Source organism: Macrotis lagotis, chromosome 8, assembly GCF_037893015.1.
Source record: "Macrotis lagotis isolate mMagLag1 chromosome 8, bilby.v1.9.chrom.fasta, whole genome shotgun sequence".
Lineage (NCBI taxonomy): Eukaryota > Metazoa > Chordata > Mammalia > Peramelemorphia > Peramelidae > Macrotis > Macrotis lagotis.
The window spans coordinates 20,616,267-20,633,800 of NC_133665.1; the positions used below are offsets into that span (position 1 = coordinate 20,616,267).

At 33.9% G+C, this 17,534-nt stretch overlaps 1 protein-coding gene across 3 annotated transcripts in view; it reads left to right on the forward strand.

Moving 5' to 3' along the window:
* LPAR1 (lysophosphatidic acid receptor 1) overlaps positions 1-13,246 on the forward strand; it is a 291,018-nt gene extending 277,772 nt beyond the window's left edge. For all 3 annotated transcript variants that reach the window (XM_074196493.1, XM_074196492.1, XM_074196491.1), the window contains one exon: positions 12,517-13,246. In XM_074196493.1, coding sequence (XP_074052594.1) covers positions 12,517-12,818 — 302 coding nt within the window. In that variant the 3' untranslated portion in view covers positions 12,819-13,246. The remainder of the gene's footprint in view (positions 1-12,516) is intronic.
* Positions 13,247-17,534: the final 4,288 nt, after the last annotated feature.

Here is a 17,534-nt window from a genome sequence, read left to right on the forward strand (position 1 = left end):
TAAGGTGACTGACTTATTTGAAAATAAAGACTAAAGACATTGTCATGATACCCCAAAGAGTTAACCTGATAGAATGGAAAGTCTAAAAATGGATTTAGAGCCAGAGGGAACTGGGTTTGAATCTAGAGTTGCTATCTCTAAACCTCAAACCTCGTTTGCTGCATCTATTAAAATATAAGAGGTTTGTACAAGGTAGCTGTTAAGGTTCCTTTTTGCTCTTAAATCTGTAGTCCTCTCAAAAAAATTTTTTCCCCATCTTATGTTCCATCATTTCTCTTGGTCTGTTGTAAAGTATGTGTATATGAGCTCATTCTTGGATACATTTCATGGCTTGTTCTCCAGTCCAAGACAGAACCTTCATCGACCCTTAGGGCAGTTATCTAGTAAATATGTGTGGTTGGTCATAAGTGGACCAAGTGAGAGAGTACTGATAGATTAGTGCAACAGATCGTTATTACTGACAATGTAACTCAAAGCATATGTTTTAATGGTAAGAGGCCAACATTATTCCTTTTATTTAGGAAAGGCAGCACTGTTTATTTGATGGCTTTTAGAGAGAAAGACAAGGGGTTGTGAACAGCAGTTAAGGAAATGAGGTCTGAGAATGAGTTTTTCTGGACTACAACTTAAAATCTAGAAATGGTATGGAGGCCATATAGTAATGACAAGGTTGGCTGGTTCCTGCTAAGCTCTATTTTTATAGGTAATGTCTTGAGCTTACAATAATTCCATCTTTATCTTTTAAGTTCTAATTATTACTATTTTGCAAAATTTGTAAAAGATCTTTCCAAATGGCATATTTTCAACTGTATAACAACTATTTGAAATAAACAATACAGAAATTGTTATCCGATTGTACAAATGGGGAAACTGAAGCTCAGCCTCACTGTCAAATATTTTGGCCTTAGGTGGCTTAGGTGGGGCCACAGTGCATGATGTATAAAGTAGGGAAGACTCCACATTAGACACTTACAGGTGGTGTGACCTTGGGCAAGTGACTTAACAGTGATTTCCTCCCCCCCCCAAAACACACACACACACACACACACACACACACACACACACACACTGGGAACTCCTAGAACAGAATGTTGTCTATACATTGTCAAATAAGGTTTCCTGTATCAGAAGTCTTTGTTTAGTGAATTTTCTTTGACAACAGAGAAGGTTTAACCTGGGAGTAAGTGGGGAGAATATACTGTGAAGCCAAAGGCATCATTCTAATGTATTTTATTAAAAAGATGTGTCAAACATGGAAGTAAGTATGTATGTACATACAGTACATTCCATGAGAATAGTTCTGGTGTGCTACTGCTCAGAATGGTATAAGGATGATAAGAAATACTGAAAATTAAAAAAGCTGGGGTGATGGAGGTCTTTTTGTTTGCTCTTTGTTTACCTTTTTAAGCTATATAGGGCAAGGAGCAGGATTTAAGAATTGATAGGATCACTGCTTGGGAAAATGGGATTATGATAGTGGATAACTAAGGCCTAATACTTAAATTGTTATTTGCTATCATCATTATTATTATTTTTTGGTTTTTTTTGCAAGGCAAATGGGGTTAAGTGGCTTGCCCAAGGCCACACAGCTAGGTAATTATAAAGTGTCTGAGACCGGATTTGAACTCAGGTACTCCTGACTCCAGGCTCAGTGCTCTATCCATTGTGCCACCTAGCTGCCCCTGCTGTCATTTTTAATACTAATTCTTTGAATTTAGCAGTGAACATTTTAATTTTCATAGGTTAATAAGAATCCTTCTTAATTGGTAAAAAGTATTACAAAAGTCAATTGCAAGGGGCTATCATTTCTTAGGCATTTTTTATTGTGTTCTGTGTGAAAAAGCATGGAGGCAATTAGGAGGGACATTGAATAGAGTGCTGAGTCTGGATTTGGGAACACAGTCTCACTCATTTATTAACTATGGTCCTACACAAGTCACCTAACCTTTGCCTGACTTGGTTTCTTCATCTTTAAAATAAGGATAATAACAAAACATTCTTCCCAGAGTTGTTATAGGCTCAAATGAGAAATTTGTAAAGCACACAGTATAAATACTAGCTATCATGCTATCATTATAATTACTACATGTTGTGACATTGACTTTTCACTTTGAACTGGAATAAATTTGAAAGGAAATACTGTTTTATTATGTGTTAATGATTCATACCTATTATGAAAATAAACATGAAGTAATATAAGCTCATATTCTGTCCTTTTTTTTCTAGATGTTTTAAGTAAATTATTCCTGGCTGAAGTTCCCTGTTTAATTTACATAAATGGCTTTTTTGGAATAGTTCTTGAAAATCAGGGAGGTGGGAAATGCTATTGGTGAAAACAAACACAACTTATTACTTCCAGAGTGAAAAACTTTCTTTGAATTTTTGTGAGAATTTAAACCCAGAACTTTTAAAATCTTGCTAGTTTGAGTTGGCAATCAGTGTTTTTAATTTTTTTTAATAACCCTGCCCCCCTTTTACTTTCAAACATTATTTATACAGTGTAACTTTTTGGTCTGAAAAGCAGAATGAAGCATAAAGTACTGCCAAAACCAAGCTCTGCCTGATTTCATGTAGAAACTGTGGCAAACCACAGTCTTTCAAAAGCTTTCCTACCCCAAATCACATATCACTTCTATCTAGCTTATATAAATTTAGAGGTGGGAAAAAAGTAAAACTAATTCATTGGATTTTTTTGATGTTGCATGAAGCAGCCAAAAAGGGCCAAGTTTGTTAAGTTTAAGATTTTTAGAGACTGGTATTCTTTGATTGGCTTCATGAAAAAAAAAAGAGAGGGGGACTGCTTTAAATACATAATAATTTGGGCTAAGAGTACAAAAAAGGACATGTCATATCAATCTTTAATAGTTTTCAGAAATGGATTTCTTTTAGATTTTATAAAATTGTCATCCTCTCTAGCTTATCTGTGTTCTATATTTTTCAACTGTGCAAATCAATTTAAAGTCTTTAATATTGATAGACTTATACTTCTTTTGCTTGTTTGTATTTTTGAACTTGAGTCCCTGTCTCTCACAGTTTGGGAGTCCATACATAACCCAATTAAAATACTGATTTGTATGGAAGCTTTAATTTGTTAAAATGGAGATACTGGTCCTAGAGTCAGGAAGGCCTGAGTTCAAATGTGGCACTTAATTGTTTTGTGTCTCAGTTTCCTCAACTGTATAAGGGAATTAATAATAATAGTTCTACTTCCCAGAGTTGTTGTGAGGATCAGATGAGTTACTATTTGCAAAAAGTGCTTAACACAGAGCTTGATTCACAGTGGATGTCTACTAAATTCTTATTCCTTCCTTCACCTTCCTTTTCTCCCTCCCCCCATCTTAATTAGCCTGATGGCATTCCATCCCATCAGAAATCTCAAATTGAATCAATTGACCACCAAAATAATAATGCTATGTATGCATCACCATGCCTACTTAGACTATGGTGGTGTATTGTTTTTTTTACCCCACTATTGAAATCCATTCTGGGGTAAAGTATTGGTTTTTAAGTTTTCCCAACATAATGCTCACTTAGTAGCTCTCTCCACTGAGGAAAATTAACCTATCCTGCTGATAAAGGGCAAAAGATTTAAAATTTTTTCTTCCTAAAATGCAATTCAATTGCATCCTTGTCCTATTTATCCAGAATGCTCTTTCCCTTCTCTTTCTCAATTTCATCCCTTCAGCAATGAAATGCATCTTTCCAGGAAATTTAGCACATATTCCTTAAGAGATATATGAAATATATTATTTTGATGAATATTTTCTAAGATGCAGTTTAAAGAAAGTATAGTTAATGAGGTTTTTTAATAGGACAGTCTAATGTATCATTTTGGTGTTTTGGTGTTCTGCAAGCAATGTTATTATCTTAAGTATGTAATATATAACTTTTCCTAAAGCTCAGGGTTTACCAATCATTGTGAATCAGTCTATTCCTTTGGAAAACAATTTGTAACTATAACCCCAGTCATTATGCTGTATATACCTTTTGTATCAATTATATCTCTGTGGACTTACTCTCCAAAGAGATCAAAGAAGGCACAAATTCTTTAAAGGACTGAAGCAGAAACATTAAAATTTAAACATAAAATATCTATTAAAAATAAGACAAGATAAATACACCAGTAATCAACACTATCAATCAATAACACTAGTTATTCATTAGAACAAATCAGATAACAATACAGCAGATCTCTGAAGGAGCCTTCTTCTCATTGTACCAAGCTGTGCCATTCAGTACATGCATTCTTTTATAAAAGTTCTATTTCCACATCTCATTTTTGAAAGCAAGTGTCCTTAGATTCACTAGAAGGTTTTTAATCCACTGTCTGAGAATCTCTGTCACCATCAGAATGATGGTCTCCAGGCAAGAATATTTTGATTGTGGCAATTTCTGAAAGGGTAGATGAGAATGGGTAACGAAAGTATTTCAACTGATACTGGCAGTAGGAGCTTTGCATTCAATTAAGCAATAAGTATCTATTTATGTGTTTACTAAGTATCACATACACTGTGCTGATAGTTTGAGATAGAGAAGTGAAGAAATTTTTGCCCACAATGAGTTACATTCTGTTAGGTGGAGAAACCTGGAGAAAATCTAAATCTAAGATACCAAGATCCTATCATTCTAAGACCTGATGTCAGCAGCAATGATTAAGAAGGGAAGTAAGACACTGAATGTCACCTTATATTTACAATTTAAATTTCCACCTGTGTATCATTCTAGAAAATGGAATTCTAAGTAACTAATTTATCTCACAGTTCTGTAAATGACTTAGCAGTCAAAAGAAACATGGACATTTAATTGCCAGCTGTGGGGATGGCATTTTAATTTTTTATTTTATAAAGAAATAGCCTAACCTCTTTGTGTGTTGATAGTTTACTGTAATAGCTAGTCTCCATTTTCAGGAAAGTCTTGGTGTTGGAAAAGAAATATTCTTTTCCAATCATATCTATCCTATTTTGGGAGTTGAAACAGGACCTCCATTTTCATAGTGCAGCATTAAAAGAACCTTCTATCAGACCTTTTGAGCAAAATATTCAGCAGCAGTTTCTAGTTAAAATGTCAGTTTTTGCAACTTTCAAGCTACTTTTGCAGTTGAGACACATAAAGTTGCAAAAATGGAATAAAATTAGACTAGTGCTTACCCAGACATAAAGTCTGACTTGTTCACTAAAGCCAGTAATGTTAAGTCCATTTACCCTACCTAACTTGTTTTCGGATCTGTGGGATGTCTGCTTTTTGCTTTTAAGCAAAACACAGATTCACCAGATGAATTGGAAATGTTTTCTGTTTTCTTCATCAAACGGTTCAGATGTTGCCAAGGAGGTCTGCCCTTTCAAAGCAATTCAACCCCCTACTTACTTCTTACTTTCACCTCCCTGTTGCATGTGTAAAGATTGATCTATTAACTTGAACAAATTAACCTTAGTAAGCAATGGCACCTGATAGGCTAAATTCATTTGAGTGACATTGAGAACTTGACTCCAGGTGTGAAAATAGGCTTTTGTATTCAAGAAATGTTTTATTGGAAGGGCCATTCTCCTTAAGTTGTCTTTCATTTTTGCCCTTACTCTGCACATCCTTCTTTCTTGACTGAATCTGCTGCAACTAGCAGCTTTTGGAGTCCGGGGGTAAGTTTTAAAATATCAACAAAACAAATGAAGTTGAATGGGTAGAGAAATAAGGACATTTTTGGACCACTGCCCTCTGAAAATGCCTCCTGTACTCTTCAGCTTTGCAGTGCTTCACTTCCCTCACATTTATTACTCCTGATCTATAAAGTAATGATTCTGTCATATATACCAGTGTAATCTATTTTCTACAAAAGCTATATCACTAAAAGAAAATCATTCAGCAATTTGGGGGTCAAACAGCCCCCCACTCATACATATACATATACATATACATATACATATACATATACATATACATATACATATACATATACATATACATATACATATACATATACATATACATATACATATACATATATATATATATTTCCCATAACAAATACTAAACAAAATAGTCACTTTCACATACATAGTAGAACATAGAGGATTGAACATGAAACTATTGCTCTCCATATAAGGTTTGCTTTTCTTTTTTAAATATATGATTAATTCAACCTGTAGCCTGGAAAGTTGTTTAGCTTGTCTGTAATTCTTCATGGTCTTCCTTCTGTTTTCTTCTGTGAATTGTTTCAACACTGACTTAAGGACCCACACTGATTTTCTTTTTCTTCTTACTCTATTCCTAGTTCTCTTCTCCTTACCACCACCACCACTCAGAAAACAGAAAGGAAAAACAAAGCTAGCCCTTGTAATATCTATGTGTATTGAGGCAAAATAAATTCCCCTATTATCTGTTATCAAAACTGTTTTATTTTGTATCTTTAGTCCCTTAACTTTTTTCATAGTGGAGCATCAAATAGTCTTATATCACACATTTTGAACAAATATCTTAGAAGTAATTTTTATTTAAAAGGCTAATTTTAAAGTGTATGTCAACAGCAAAGTTATTAGCTTCATCATTAGTCCTTTGGAATCATAGTTGATCACTGCACTGATCAGAGTTTTCAAATCTTTCTAAATTATTTTTTCTATTGTTCTACTCTTCTAAGTTCACTCTATAAATAAGTTCATACAAGGTTTTTTTAGGTTTCTCTTTTGTTATTTTTCATGCATAGTACTCCATTTCATTCTCCAATTGGTGAATTCTTATTTTATGGGTTTTTGCTTGTAAAAAGATCATTACCAACACAACATCTCACAAGCTTGTTGAGAGGATCGAATCAGATAATACAAGAAAACATTTTGAAAATCATAAAATCTATTAAAATATATGGTATATAATAATGATTCTATAATTGAATCAGTGTTGATTTTTAAAATATTTGTATATAAATTGCTGTTATGTTCTACTAAGAATCTCTGATCAAATTTAAAACACATCAGAGGTGTGCTGTGCTAACCAAGTCACTTAACCCCATTTGCCTTGATTACCTCATCTGTAAAATGAGCTAGAGCAGGAAGTGGTTGACTACTCAGTATCTTTGACCCAAATGAGTTATGAAGAGTTGGACAAAACTAAAATGATAACAATATCAATGATATTCATCTTATGAATTATCTTGATAAAATGAAACATGGAGGAAGGAATTTACTTTTGGTTGGTTTTTAATTTTGATATATTCAAAGTAAACTTTTATTTTTAGGGTAGGTTGGTTTGGGGAGAGGGTCCAGGTTTGTGATTTCTCCCAGTATGGAAATTCCTTTCACCAATGTAGATCTGGAACTGATAGTATTAAGACTTCCTGGGCCTCTAGGTTAAATAAATAGTTCATGGCCACAACTAGTCTATACCAAAGGCAGAATTTGAGCATAGGCAAATCCACCAGCAGTATAAGGTGATGAGGACCCTCACCAAGTTTCAACTGGTTAGATTGAATATGGGGCATAATACTAAGGGTTAGATAGTAACACCTAGCTTGCAGGAACGGTAATGCATTTGATAATAATAGGGAGGTTAGGAGGGTGGGGGGAGAATTTGCAGAGAGGGTAATGAGTTCTATTTTGAATATGTTGAGTTTAAGACCTCTAAAGGCAATCAGGATTGTTAGCTGAAAGGTGAAGAAGGCAGGGTAGGTGTTAGAATCATCAACAGAGAGATAATAATTAAATCTATGAGAGCTGATGATAACACCAAGTGACATTATAAAATGGCAGAAGAGAAAAGGGCCCAATGTGGGAAGCCTATGGTTAGAGTATATGAACTGGATGCAAATCCTGAAAAAGTTTGGGGGTGGGGAGTGGAGGGGGTCGAAGGAGCAAATAAAGGGTTTCTTTTCCAGGATTAAGGAGATATGGACTTGTTTATAGGCAGTAGGGAAAGGAGCAAGTAGAAAGGAAGACATTGAAAAATAAATGCCAGATAGGGTAACATGTCAGAGGAGATGGATTGGAATGAAATCTCTTGAAAGTAGAAGGAGTAAGGTCACTTCATCATGTAAGACAAGGGTGAAGGAGCAGATAGTGATAGAAGGCACCTGAATGCTAAGAAATAGATTTTTTCCATGTAAAATATAAGGCAAAGTTTTCAGCTGAGAGAGTAGGACTGGATTTCCCAAGGAAGGTTTGAGTAGGGATAAAACATTTTTGTAGACTTAGTATGAATCATGTCTGAATTATGAACAATGTTTTTAAAATGTTAAATTACAGCAGAAATTTATTAGGTATATTTAGAAATTTTGCTTGAAGGAAATGAATTTCTACAAAGTCTTTGGTCATTGTCTTTTAAAGAAAGAATGCATGGTCTCTTAACTATGAGTCAGATTTTCTTTCCTAGTACTGTGGCAATCATATTGATATGTCTGTGAAGGCTCTGAATTTTTGCTGAATAGACCTTTAAGAAGAGAAGAAAACTTTAAAAAGACACCTGATTCATGAAGGGTTTGAGTCTAACTAGTTTCTAAGTAAATGGCATAATAGGACCACTTTGGATTAGCCAGAATTAAGCAGTTGTTTTCCCTGGGAATAACTTTCTTCCATGCTTCTGACTAATCCTTTATTCCCAGCCACCCAAGGAGATATCCCCTTTCCCCCCCTTTATGATTGGTTTTCTGGTTTAATTATCAAGCCTGCAAAGTGCAGCTTTATTCACAAGACACCCAGTGACAGCTCTATTAATGTTAACACTTGAGGTAGAAACAACTGCTTAGTAATTATCTCCTGATAGTGGAAACCTCTTTGGAAGGAAAAACTAAGGCAGTGTGTTTATTTGAAATTGAAGCAACTTGGACTATTCTCAAAGAAAGTCGTAGTTATAAAATTAAATCAATAAATAGAAGTTGTTCTAAATCACAAAAATTTGTTGTAGAATAGTAGAATCAGATGTAAATAGAAACAGATACCTGATGCAAATTATGACTTGGAAAATCACAAATTAATGTTTTCTACATTTTGTTCCACATTTCCCAATTACATTTTAATCAGGTTTGTTTACCTCTACAGTAGAACAAAGAGGTTTCTGGAGAGACTATCTAACTTTATTTTTAATCTCCCCTCTGAAAATTTACAAAAGGGAAATAACAAATTTAAAGACTAGGCTTTTGAGAGATTGAGCTTCATTGTTTTATTTTTTTATTTTTTAAAAAATTCTGAGTTATATAAATGTTCTTCTAAGCAGTTTAGTCTTATCTTTCACCTATCTGTACATGAGAATCTGTATTTCTAATCAAGAGCTGAAGTAGATAGCCTTTGGATGGGTTTTAATTCTCCTTCATATTATCTGTGTTGTTGAGGTGGTAAAAAGCCTTATATATGGATTAGAATATAATGGTCCATGCTTTGCTGGGTTTTGGAGACAAAACAGAATATTACAATTCAATGCTGAGGAATAATATATATATATACATATATACATATACATACACACATACATACATACACGAGTAAATAAGATACAAGGTACAAAAGAGGGAAGATTATAACTAGGTTAAGTGGAGATATCCTGGATAATTTCATGGAGAAGATGGTAGGTGAGCTTCAGGAAAAGGATATTATTGGGCAAAGAGAGTATAAATTACAGGCATGGGGAAATCTTCTTGACAAAGAAAACTCAAAGGCAATAATTCTCCAAGTGTGGTCTGGGGACCTTGGGAATCCTTTAAGGGCATTCATGAGGTAAAAAGTATTTACATAAGAACCTTTTATTTCTCATATAAAGGATTTGATGATAACCCCCATAAATAAAAGGTCCTGGGAGATCCTCAGAGGATTCTCAACCCCAAATGTTTGAGAACCCCTGTTTTCATCAACAAAAGGAAAAATGTTGGGAGGATGGGCATGGTTCAGTTTGGAAGACTAAGATTTTTGATTCCTAAATTAAGAGTATTTCACTTGCATTTAGAGTAAAAAAAAACATTAATTCTTTACTGAATTGGAAGGAAAATAGACAAAAAGGAAATTTGACTAAATGTATTAGGGTAAAATTTGAATTTTAAATTGATTTTAAAAGCATTTAATTTTTATTATCTTTTCCTATATGTTGTAATGGGTGTGTCTGAATAGAGTTTCCTTCTTTCATATAGGTATGGCTTATGAATTAGCAGCCTCTTTGTGCATATAGACAATAAAATCAATTTTTCCAAGTTTACTGTTTTAAGCAAAAGTGGTTAGTTTATATTATCTCTAATTTCCCTCCTAGCTTTGATATTTCATGATTCTGTGAATCTAAGTAGGGCAAATATGCCTCCTACCATGTTATTTTGTTTGCTTAGCTAGTATTGTTTATATTTGATGCAAAAGTAAACATCAATTCAGAACCTCCAAAGTAGCAAAATTCTAATAGATATAGAAAGTCTCCACCAAAAGTCCCACTAAATATCTTTCCATGGGGCAGAGGAAATCCTAGATTTTCAAGAATTATGCCATTGAGAACAAACTCTGGCAGGCCTACCATGTTCTAAAGACTTTGAAACAAATATGGCAACAGATTATCTTTTTTTTCCCCTTTTCTCAAATACAAGCCTAGGTTCATTTAGAGACTCATCATTAAAAGTTTGTTCCAACATTGTGGAAAAACAGGTACAATTCATGAAGTGGTAGAGCTATGAACAAATTTTGAAAGTAATTTGAAATTGTCCTAAAGGTTAAAAAATTGTGCACACTCTTTTGACGCTGCAATACCAGTACTAGGGCTATGTCCCAAGGAGATCAAAGAAAGAAAATTTGTACAAAAATATTTATAGTAGGGGGCGGCTAGGTGGCGTAGTGGATAAAGTACCGGCTTTGGAGTAAGGAGTACCTGGGTTCAAATCTGGTCTCAGACACTTAATAATTACCTAGCCGTGTAGCCTTGGGCAAGCCACTTAACCCCATTTGCCTTGCAAAAAACTAAAAAAAAAATATTTATAGTAGCTCTTTTCATAATGACAAAGAATTAAAAATTGAAAGAATAACCATCAATTGGAGAATGACTAAGCAAGTTGTGTTATTTATATGAATGTTGAAAACTATCTTTACATATAATTGAAAATACTATTAAGTGGGAAAGAACAAAGAAATTGGGGAAATGAACAAACAACAGAAAAAAGAACATAGAAAGTTAAATTCAGAAGTCAACAAATGAAATTATTGTTCTGACAAGAAATGGTGAAAGGGACAATTTCAGAGAAATCTGGGAAGACTTATCTGAATTGATGCAAAATGGAATGAGTAGCACCAGGGGAACAATCAGCATAGTATCAGTAATATTGCACAGATAATCAGCTTTGACAGACTTAGGAACTCTTAGGTAAACTATGAAACAGGCTATCCATTTTCAGACAGAGAACTAATAAACTCAGAATACAAATTGAAGTGTATTTTTTTCTTTTGAACATGTCTAATGTAGAAATTTGTTTCAAATGACATATATATATATATATATATGTAATCAGTTTTGTTTCTCTTGAATTCTTATTGAATAGGAGAGAGAGTAGGGGATAGAGAATTTGGAACTCAAAGAACAAAGTATCTCCTTTAAAAAGAGCCAGTCCATCTTTTGAACAAATAATTATCTGATGGTAGTCAGCCACTTTTATATTTACTTTTCTGGGTAACTAATGGTTAGTGCTTTAACATGTAGCATCCTATTTCTACAAATCCTCCTTTCTCCTGTTCTTTTTAAGGGCTTGTTTGTACTAATGGCACTATTTTTCTGTCTTTTTTTTTTATTTTTCAAGGCAATGGGGTTAAATGGCTTGCCGAAGGCCACATGGCTAGGTAATTATTAAGTGTCTGAGGTCAGATTTGAACCCAGGTACTCCTGACTCCAAGGCCATTCACTGTGCCACCTAGCTGCCCCCTCTCTGTCTTCTTTATAAGGTTTAATGCATACCAAGAGAGATAAAAGTACCATTCAACTTTTCTTCTTGAGGCCTTCTAAGCCAGGAAGGACTTTAAGAGTCATATTTGCTGGGATTTTTTCCTCTCACTTAAAATACAAGAATTTCTGTCTTCCCTGACACAAAGCTGTATTTTATGTCTTTTTTCTCACATTACTTTGATTCAAAACTCTAAATGCTTAGAAAGTATTTATGACTTCTTTCTGAGACAATATAATACCTCTCCCTGAAATCTAGCTTAAGTAGGAGTTATGTGGTGCCTGAACCAGGACAAACCAAATATTATTCCAGTGAGGGCCTTGTGAACAACTACCTAAAACTACTTGGTCTGAATAACCTTTCAACAGGCAAACCAAGAACTTTGGGAAACCTTTTCAATTTTTAGCTTCTTTTCTGTTCTGCTAAAGAATGTAATACTTGATGATTTATCTCAAGGTTGGTTGAGAAAATTGTTTTTTAAGCCTTCCAGTGCTATATAGATTTGAGATTTGTCCTTAGTTTTTATGAAGTAGATTCTTATGAGCATTCCATGTTCAAATCATTGTCTAGAGGAAATCATATTGTGCGGTTGCTTATGAAAAATTATTAAAACTTTCTCTTTTTTTCCTATCCTTTCTCTCTAGGTGCTTTTATCATTTGCTGGACTCCTGGGTTAGTCTTGTTACTTCTAGATGTCTGCTGCCCTCAATGTGATGTCCTGGCCTATGAAAAATTTTTCCTTCTCCTTGCTGAGTTCAATTCTGCCATGAATCCCATCATCTACTCTTACCGTGATAAGGAAATGAGTGCTACCTTTAGACAGATCCTCTGCTGCCAGCGGAATGAGAATGCCAATGGCCCCACTGATGGCTCAGATCGCTCAGCATCTTCACTCAACCACACCATCTTGGCTGGGGTTCATAGCAATGACCATTCAGTTGTGTAGAAACCCAATGGGAAATGAAAATCCAGCCATAGACTGTGGAGGGAGTCCCAGGAGAGAATAACAAACTGATGTCTTTCAACACTAATCAACTACAGTATTGGTTTCTAGAAAACCCACTCATGCACAAGACTGGTCATGTATGAGAACTGGCGTATATGAAAACATTCATCCTCTTTCTCCTCTTCCTGCTAAAAGTAGAAAGTTGATTCCTTGTAATGGAATTCATCACTAGATCTCAGAAGTTCTCTTTAGACTACCCTGATTAGATTTTCACAAAGACTGCTTTGTTTTGGTGCCAGTTGAAAACAGTTCTGATTAATTATGCTTGTGCCTGTTTAACTTCATTTACATGTAGAAACTTAGACTTCCCTTCCCCCCTTTTTATAAAGAATACATTTCATGTAATAAATATCATGTTTATGCCTGTCTGCACGCTTCTGATGAATATTTTATTCATAGATCATAGTCTCCATTTTTTTTTTTGCTACACTACCATAACTTCAGTATTTCTTTTTTCCTGATGCAGAAAACAGGAAAATACCATGTAAATTACAATTGTTTCTTTTTTTTTAAAAGCATGCATATAATGTATTTATGCAGTTGTCTTAATGAAAAAAAAGATGCTCATTGTAAAATCTTCTAGAAAATAGAAGAACCTAGATCTAATTACAGTATTTGTTTAGATTATAAAATAAATAGTATTCTAGCCTCATGGTATTTAACTTCTCATTTGTGGTACCAAGTATGTAACATATGCAGGGGTCCTTAGTTTATCACTGATTGGATTTGTGCTTTAAGAGAACAGAATCAAGGGAAAAAATGAAGCACAATGTTATTTCTAAATATATTTATGATAAGTGTTTTTCATCACCTGTGCATTACAAAAGGATTTTTTAAAAACTGAGATGTTATGTCATGTTTTACATTTGTAAAAATGAATTTTCTGTTTTTGCACTGAATGGGTGGCATTTTTGAGGGTATCTTATTAAATTACCTTTCTTGAGGAGCCGCCAGGTGGTGCAGTGGATAGAACACCTACTTTCTGGAGTCAGGAGAACCTGAGTTCAAATGTGGCCTCAGAAACCTAATAATTGTCTAGCTGTGTGACCTTGGGCAAGTCACTTAAACCCCATTGCCTTAAATAAAAAAAAAAGACTTAAATTGCCCTTCTTTTTTACTTAAAGAACAGTGGTTACTCAAATAACATTGAGGTACAGTATTTTTTTTTACTGCAAATCTAGGTAGAAATAGTGAGCTGCCATGAAGGAAATAGTCTATTAATATATAACTAACAGTATTTTTTTTTGCTGATCTAATATTCAGGTCTTGAAAATCAGATAGAAGTTTTTAAAAATTACAAAGAAATCAAAAGTAAGTACCATAATTTACCTAATGAAGAAGCCTCTTATCAGTGAAATGTAGTGAATAAAGGACCTTTATATTAAATAGCTTGGGCACTTATATCTGAAAAATGTGGCTGATTTATGTATCATCTCTCCAGGCTTCCCCCATAAATAGATGTTTCCATGTTATTAGATGTGCTGATATTATGTAGTGTAAGGTTTGTAAGTTCATTGGTGTATCACAGAAGATCATATGTGGAGAGACACAATCACAAGAATGATCTGGAGAAATAGAAGGTAAACAAGAGAAATGTAGAGTATTTGTTAAGCTCAGAGGGATTCAAGGTAAAGTTTACATTTGAAGCACTGGGTACAAGAAATGCAGAGAGCTGAGAGCAGGAGAGAGGAAATGCAAAAATCTTAATGAGATTAACATTGATGCATTTTATATAAAACATAAAATATGTTAATGTGAGCAAGAAGATGAACCCTAGAATTTTCACTCATGTAAATACATTAGGAAACAGAGGGCTAGTTTAACTTTTAAGGGAAGAAAATGAAATGCTAAGCCACTAATAAAGTTTTCTCAATGAGTATATGACATTGTGGTATTGGTCATGATTGGTGCTTCTTTTTAAGATCCTTCCAACATGGTTTTACATTGATTCCTCATGGCTTCCTCTCCTAAATTTCTCTACTGTGGTTGCTTCTTGCATTTGATCCTGAAACAGAAGCATTTAGGAGCAAAAATGCAATTCTATTTTAAGTCATCTAATTTCTTAACAGTAAACTTTGAAGTGGGTTCAAATTTTTTCTAAAGCAGGAGTTGTTAAAGCTGGGGTCCATGACCTTTTAAATCTTTGGAAATGATTTCAATGTAATTGGTTTCCTTTGTAATCTTTTATATTTTATGCATTTAAATACATTATTCTGAGAATAGATTCCCAGTGGGGTCTATGACACAAAGTATAGAACTCCTGATTTAATTTATGAAAAATAAGAGTATGAGAAAAGGTTAAAATTTAAACTATGTTACTTTTAAATATGAGAGAGAGAAAAAACGCTTTACAGAGTCCAGAACATGGAATTTCCTACAAATGACAAATCTCTGTGGCATGAGTAACTTTGTTTGACTACATTGAATAATGTCCAAAAATAGTGTTGAGATCAAAGAAATTTTACACATTATCTTTTCCAATCTATTTTTACAGATGAAGAAACTGAGACCTCTCCATCCTCTACTTTGTTTAGCATAGTGCTGCTATGAGATAAATAATTCTTGAATTGCAGAAATCCGAATTTTACAATCCTTAATTCTAAATTTTCAGTCATTTAAGAAATTTCTTTTGCAAAATCCAAGTCATCTAGCCTATTCCAAAATATTTTAAATTATGGGACCTTAACTCTAAGGCCACAGTCCATTCAATTTTCAGGTGACTCTTGTCCAAAGGTTGATGGAAATAAAGTTAAAAAGGACCTTCACAGAGGAGGAGACTAGGGTAGAGGTGGTAGAAGATTTGTCCAAGGTCTATGTCAGAGCCAGAATTTAACTCAGAATTTAACAGTCTCAAAACATTCATACTATTATAGTTATCCCTTATACATTGGGACTTTCCAAAGCATGGTTTGGATATATCTTGGGTCAGTATAAGAAATTATATGGGAATTCTTTGAAAGCTTTGTGGAAGATGCAGACACGCAAAGATCAACATAGGAGAGAAAAAATTTAGAAATTCAGAAATGCTTAAGTAGTGTATTGCATAATATCAAGCAAATTTTGCAATAAGGTACTTTTAATAATCCACCAAAAAAATCAGAATTCTTCTCCAGTATGAAAAAAGAGCCAAAAATTTTTACATGGATTTACCAGATTGCAGGAGTGCTATGCCCTTAACTTCTGAGATATGGAAAGAATAACTGTTTATTCCAGGGATTGAAATCCATTATTGTGAGAATCCATTTTGAGTTTATGAGAGGAAACAACCAGTCAGGATAGAAGGCAGAGAGATGTTTTAATCCACACTGTTAAGAGGAAATACTTTGAGATCATAGGTCAGCTCAAATATGGAATGATTCTAGAACAAAATGTAATAATTAACAAGAGTGAAATCTTTCACTTTTGTTTCCTAAAGGGAATTTAATATTAATGAATTACTTACTCTTATCTTTGATAGAGAAGACATGAACATGAATAAAAGCCTAATATGGGAAAAATCAATGCAGTCATTATTCAAATATATTGAATCCAGTGAAAATGTAAAATGTAAAATCCAGTGAAAGAGACCATTATATCCTTCTCACCCTTCAAGATCCAACTCATCTATGAAAATTTATCTAGCTACTTTAGCATTCATGGATCTCACTTAAGTTAGCTTCTGTAATGTCAATTCAATGCTTGATTGATTGTAATTTTGTGTGTCAGACTCATCTTTCTATCTAGTTTAAAAGAGGACATGAGAGTTGCTTCGCAGGGAAGATTAATTTCACATAGAAGAACAAAACTCAACACTAACTGAATCTATGGTATAGAGAAGTAAGTCAGAGCATAGAGGCTTTTAGCAGAGATCTTCGATAAATCTCTGGTTTCTACTTCCTGTTGTTGAAGGCAATGTGCCCATTAGCAGTGTTTCATGGCTTCCCATTTTCTACTCATAAACTTTGTTTAATGATTTGTTTGCATAACTGCCCACTCTGAGTATGTGTCCCCAGAATTTGGCTATTTAAAATGTACAAACATTAACCAGATGATCCTTATCTCAAAACTGTCATTTGGAAAATCCATTAGCTTTTTATGTTTTGCATAAAAAATGAGAAAGAACTAGACAGAGATTTAAAGCAATTTAAAGCAATACTAATTTTTAGTTTTATTAAAAGAAAAAAGAACTATATTCACTAATAAGAAGAAAATATTAAGGATTAAAATACATGCTCTTTTTATTTTCCTTTTGAGAAGTGATAATAGTCTGGTGGGGGGTTTATTCATGCAAATCTTATTACTTTATTATGGCACAGATTTGGTTGGTCCTGGGTCATTGAAGTCTGCCCGTGGAGATCATTTTCAGGCAAGTTGTACAACAATGAATTCCAGTATAATACTGTTTGACATAATACTAATGTCCAATGGCCAACCTAACCTAGGCTAAAAATTAGGTTTACTAAGTGATGATTTAAGCAAAGGGACTCTAAATATCTTAAAGTACAAAATAATTTTTGCTGGTAGTTCCAACTCTTCACCATTCAGAGCCTGAAATGGATTTATGACTTCATCTTGCTCTTGATTTATTTGATCAAACATTGACTAAAAAGTCTAAGGGTGTGTAAAAAATTTGAGGATGTAGAGGATGGGAGAGAAGAAGTGTGCATTGCCTGAAAT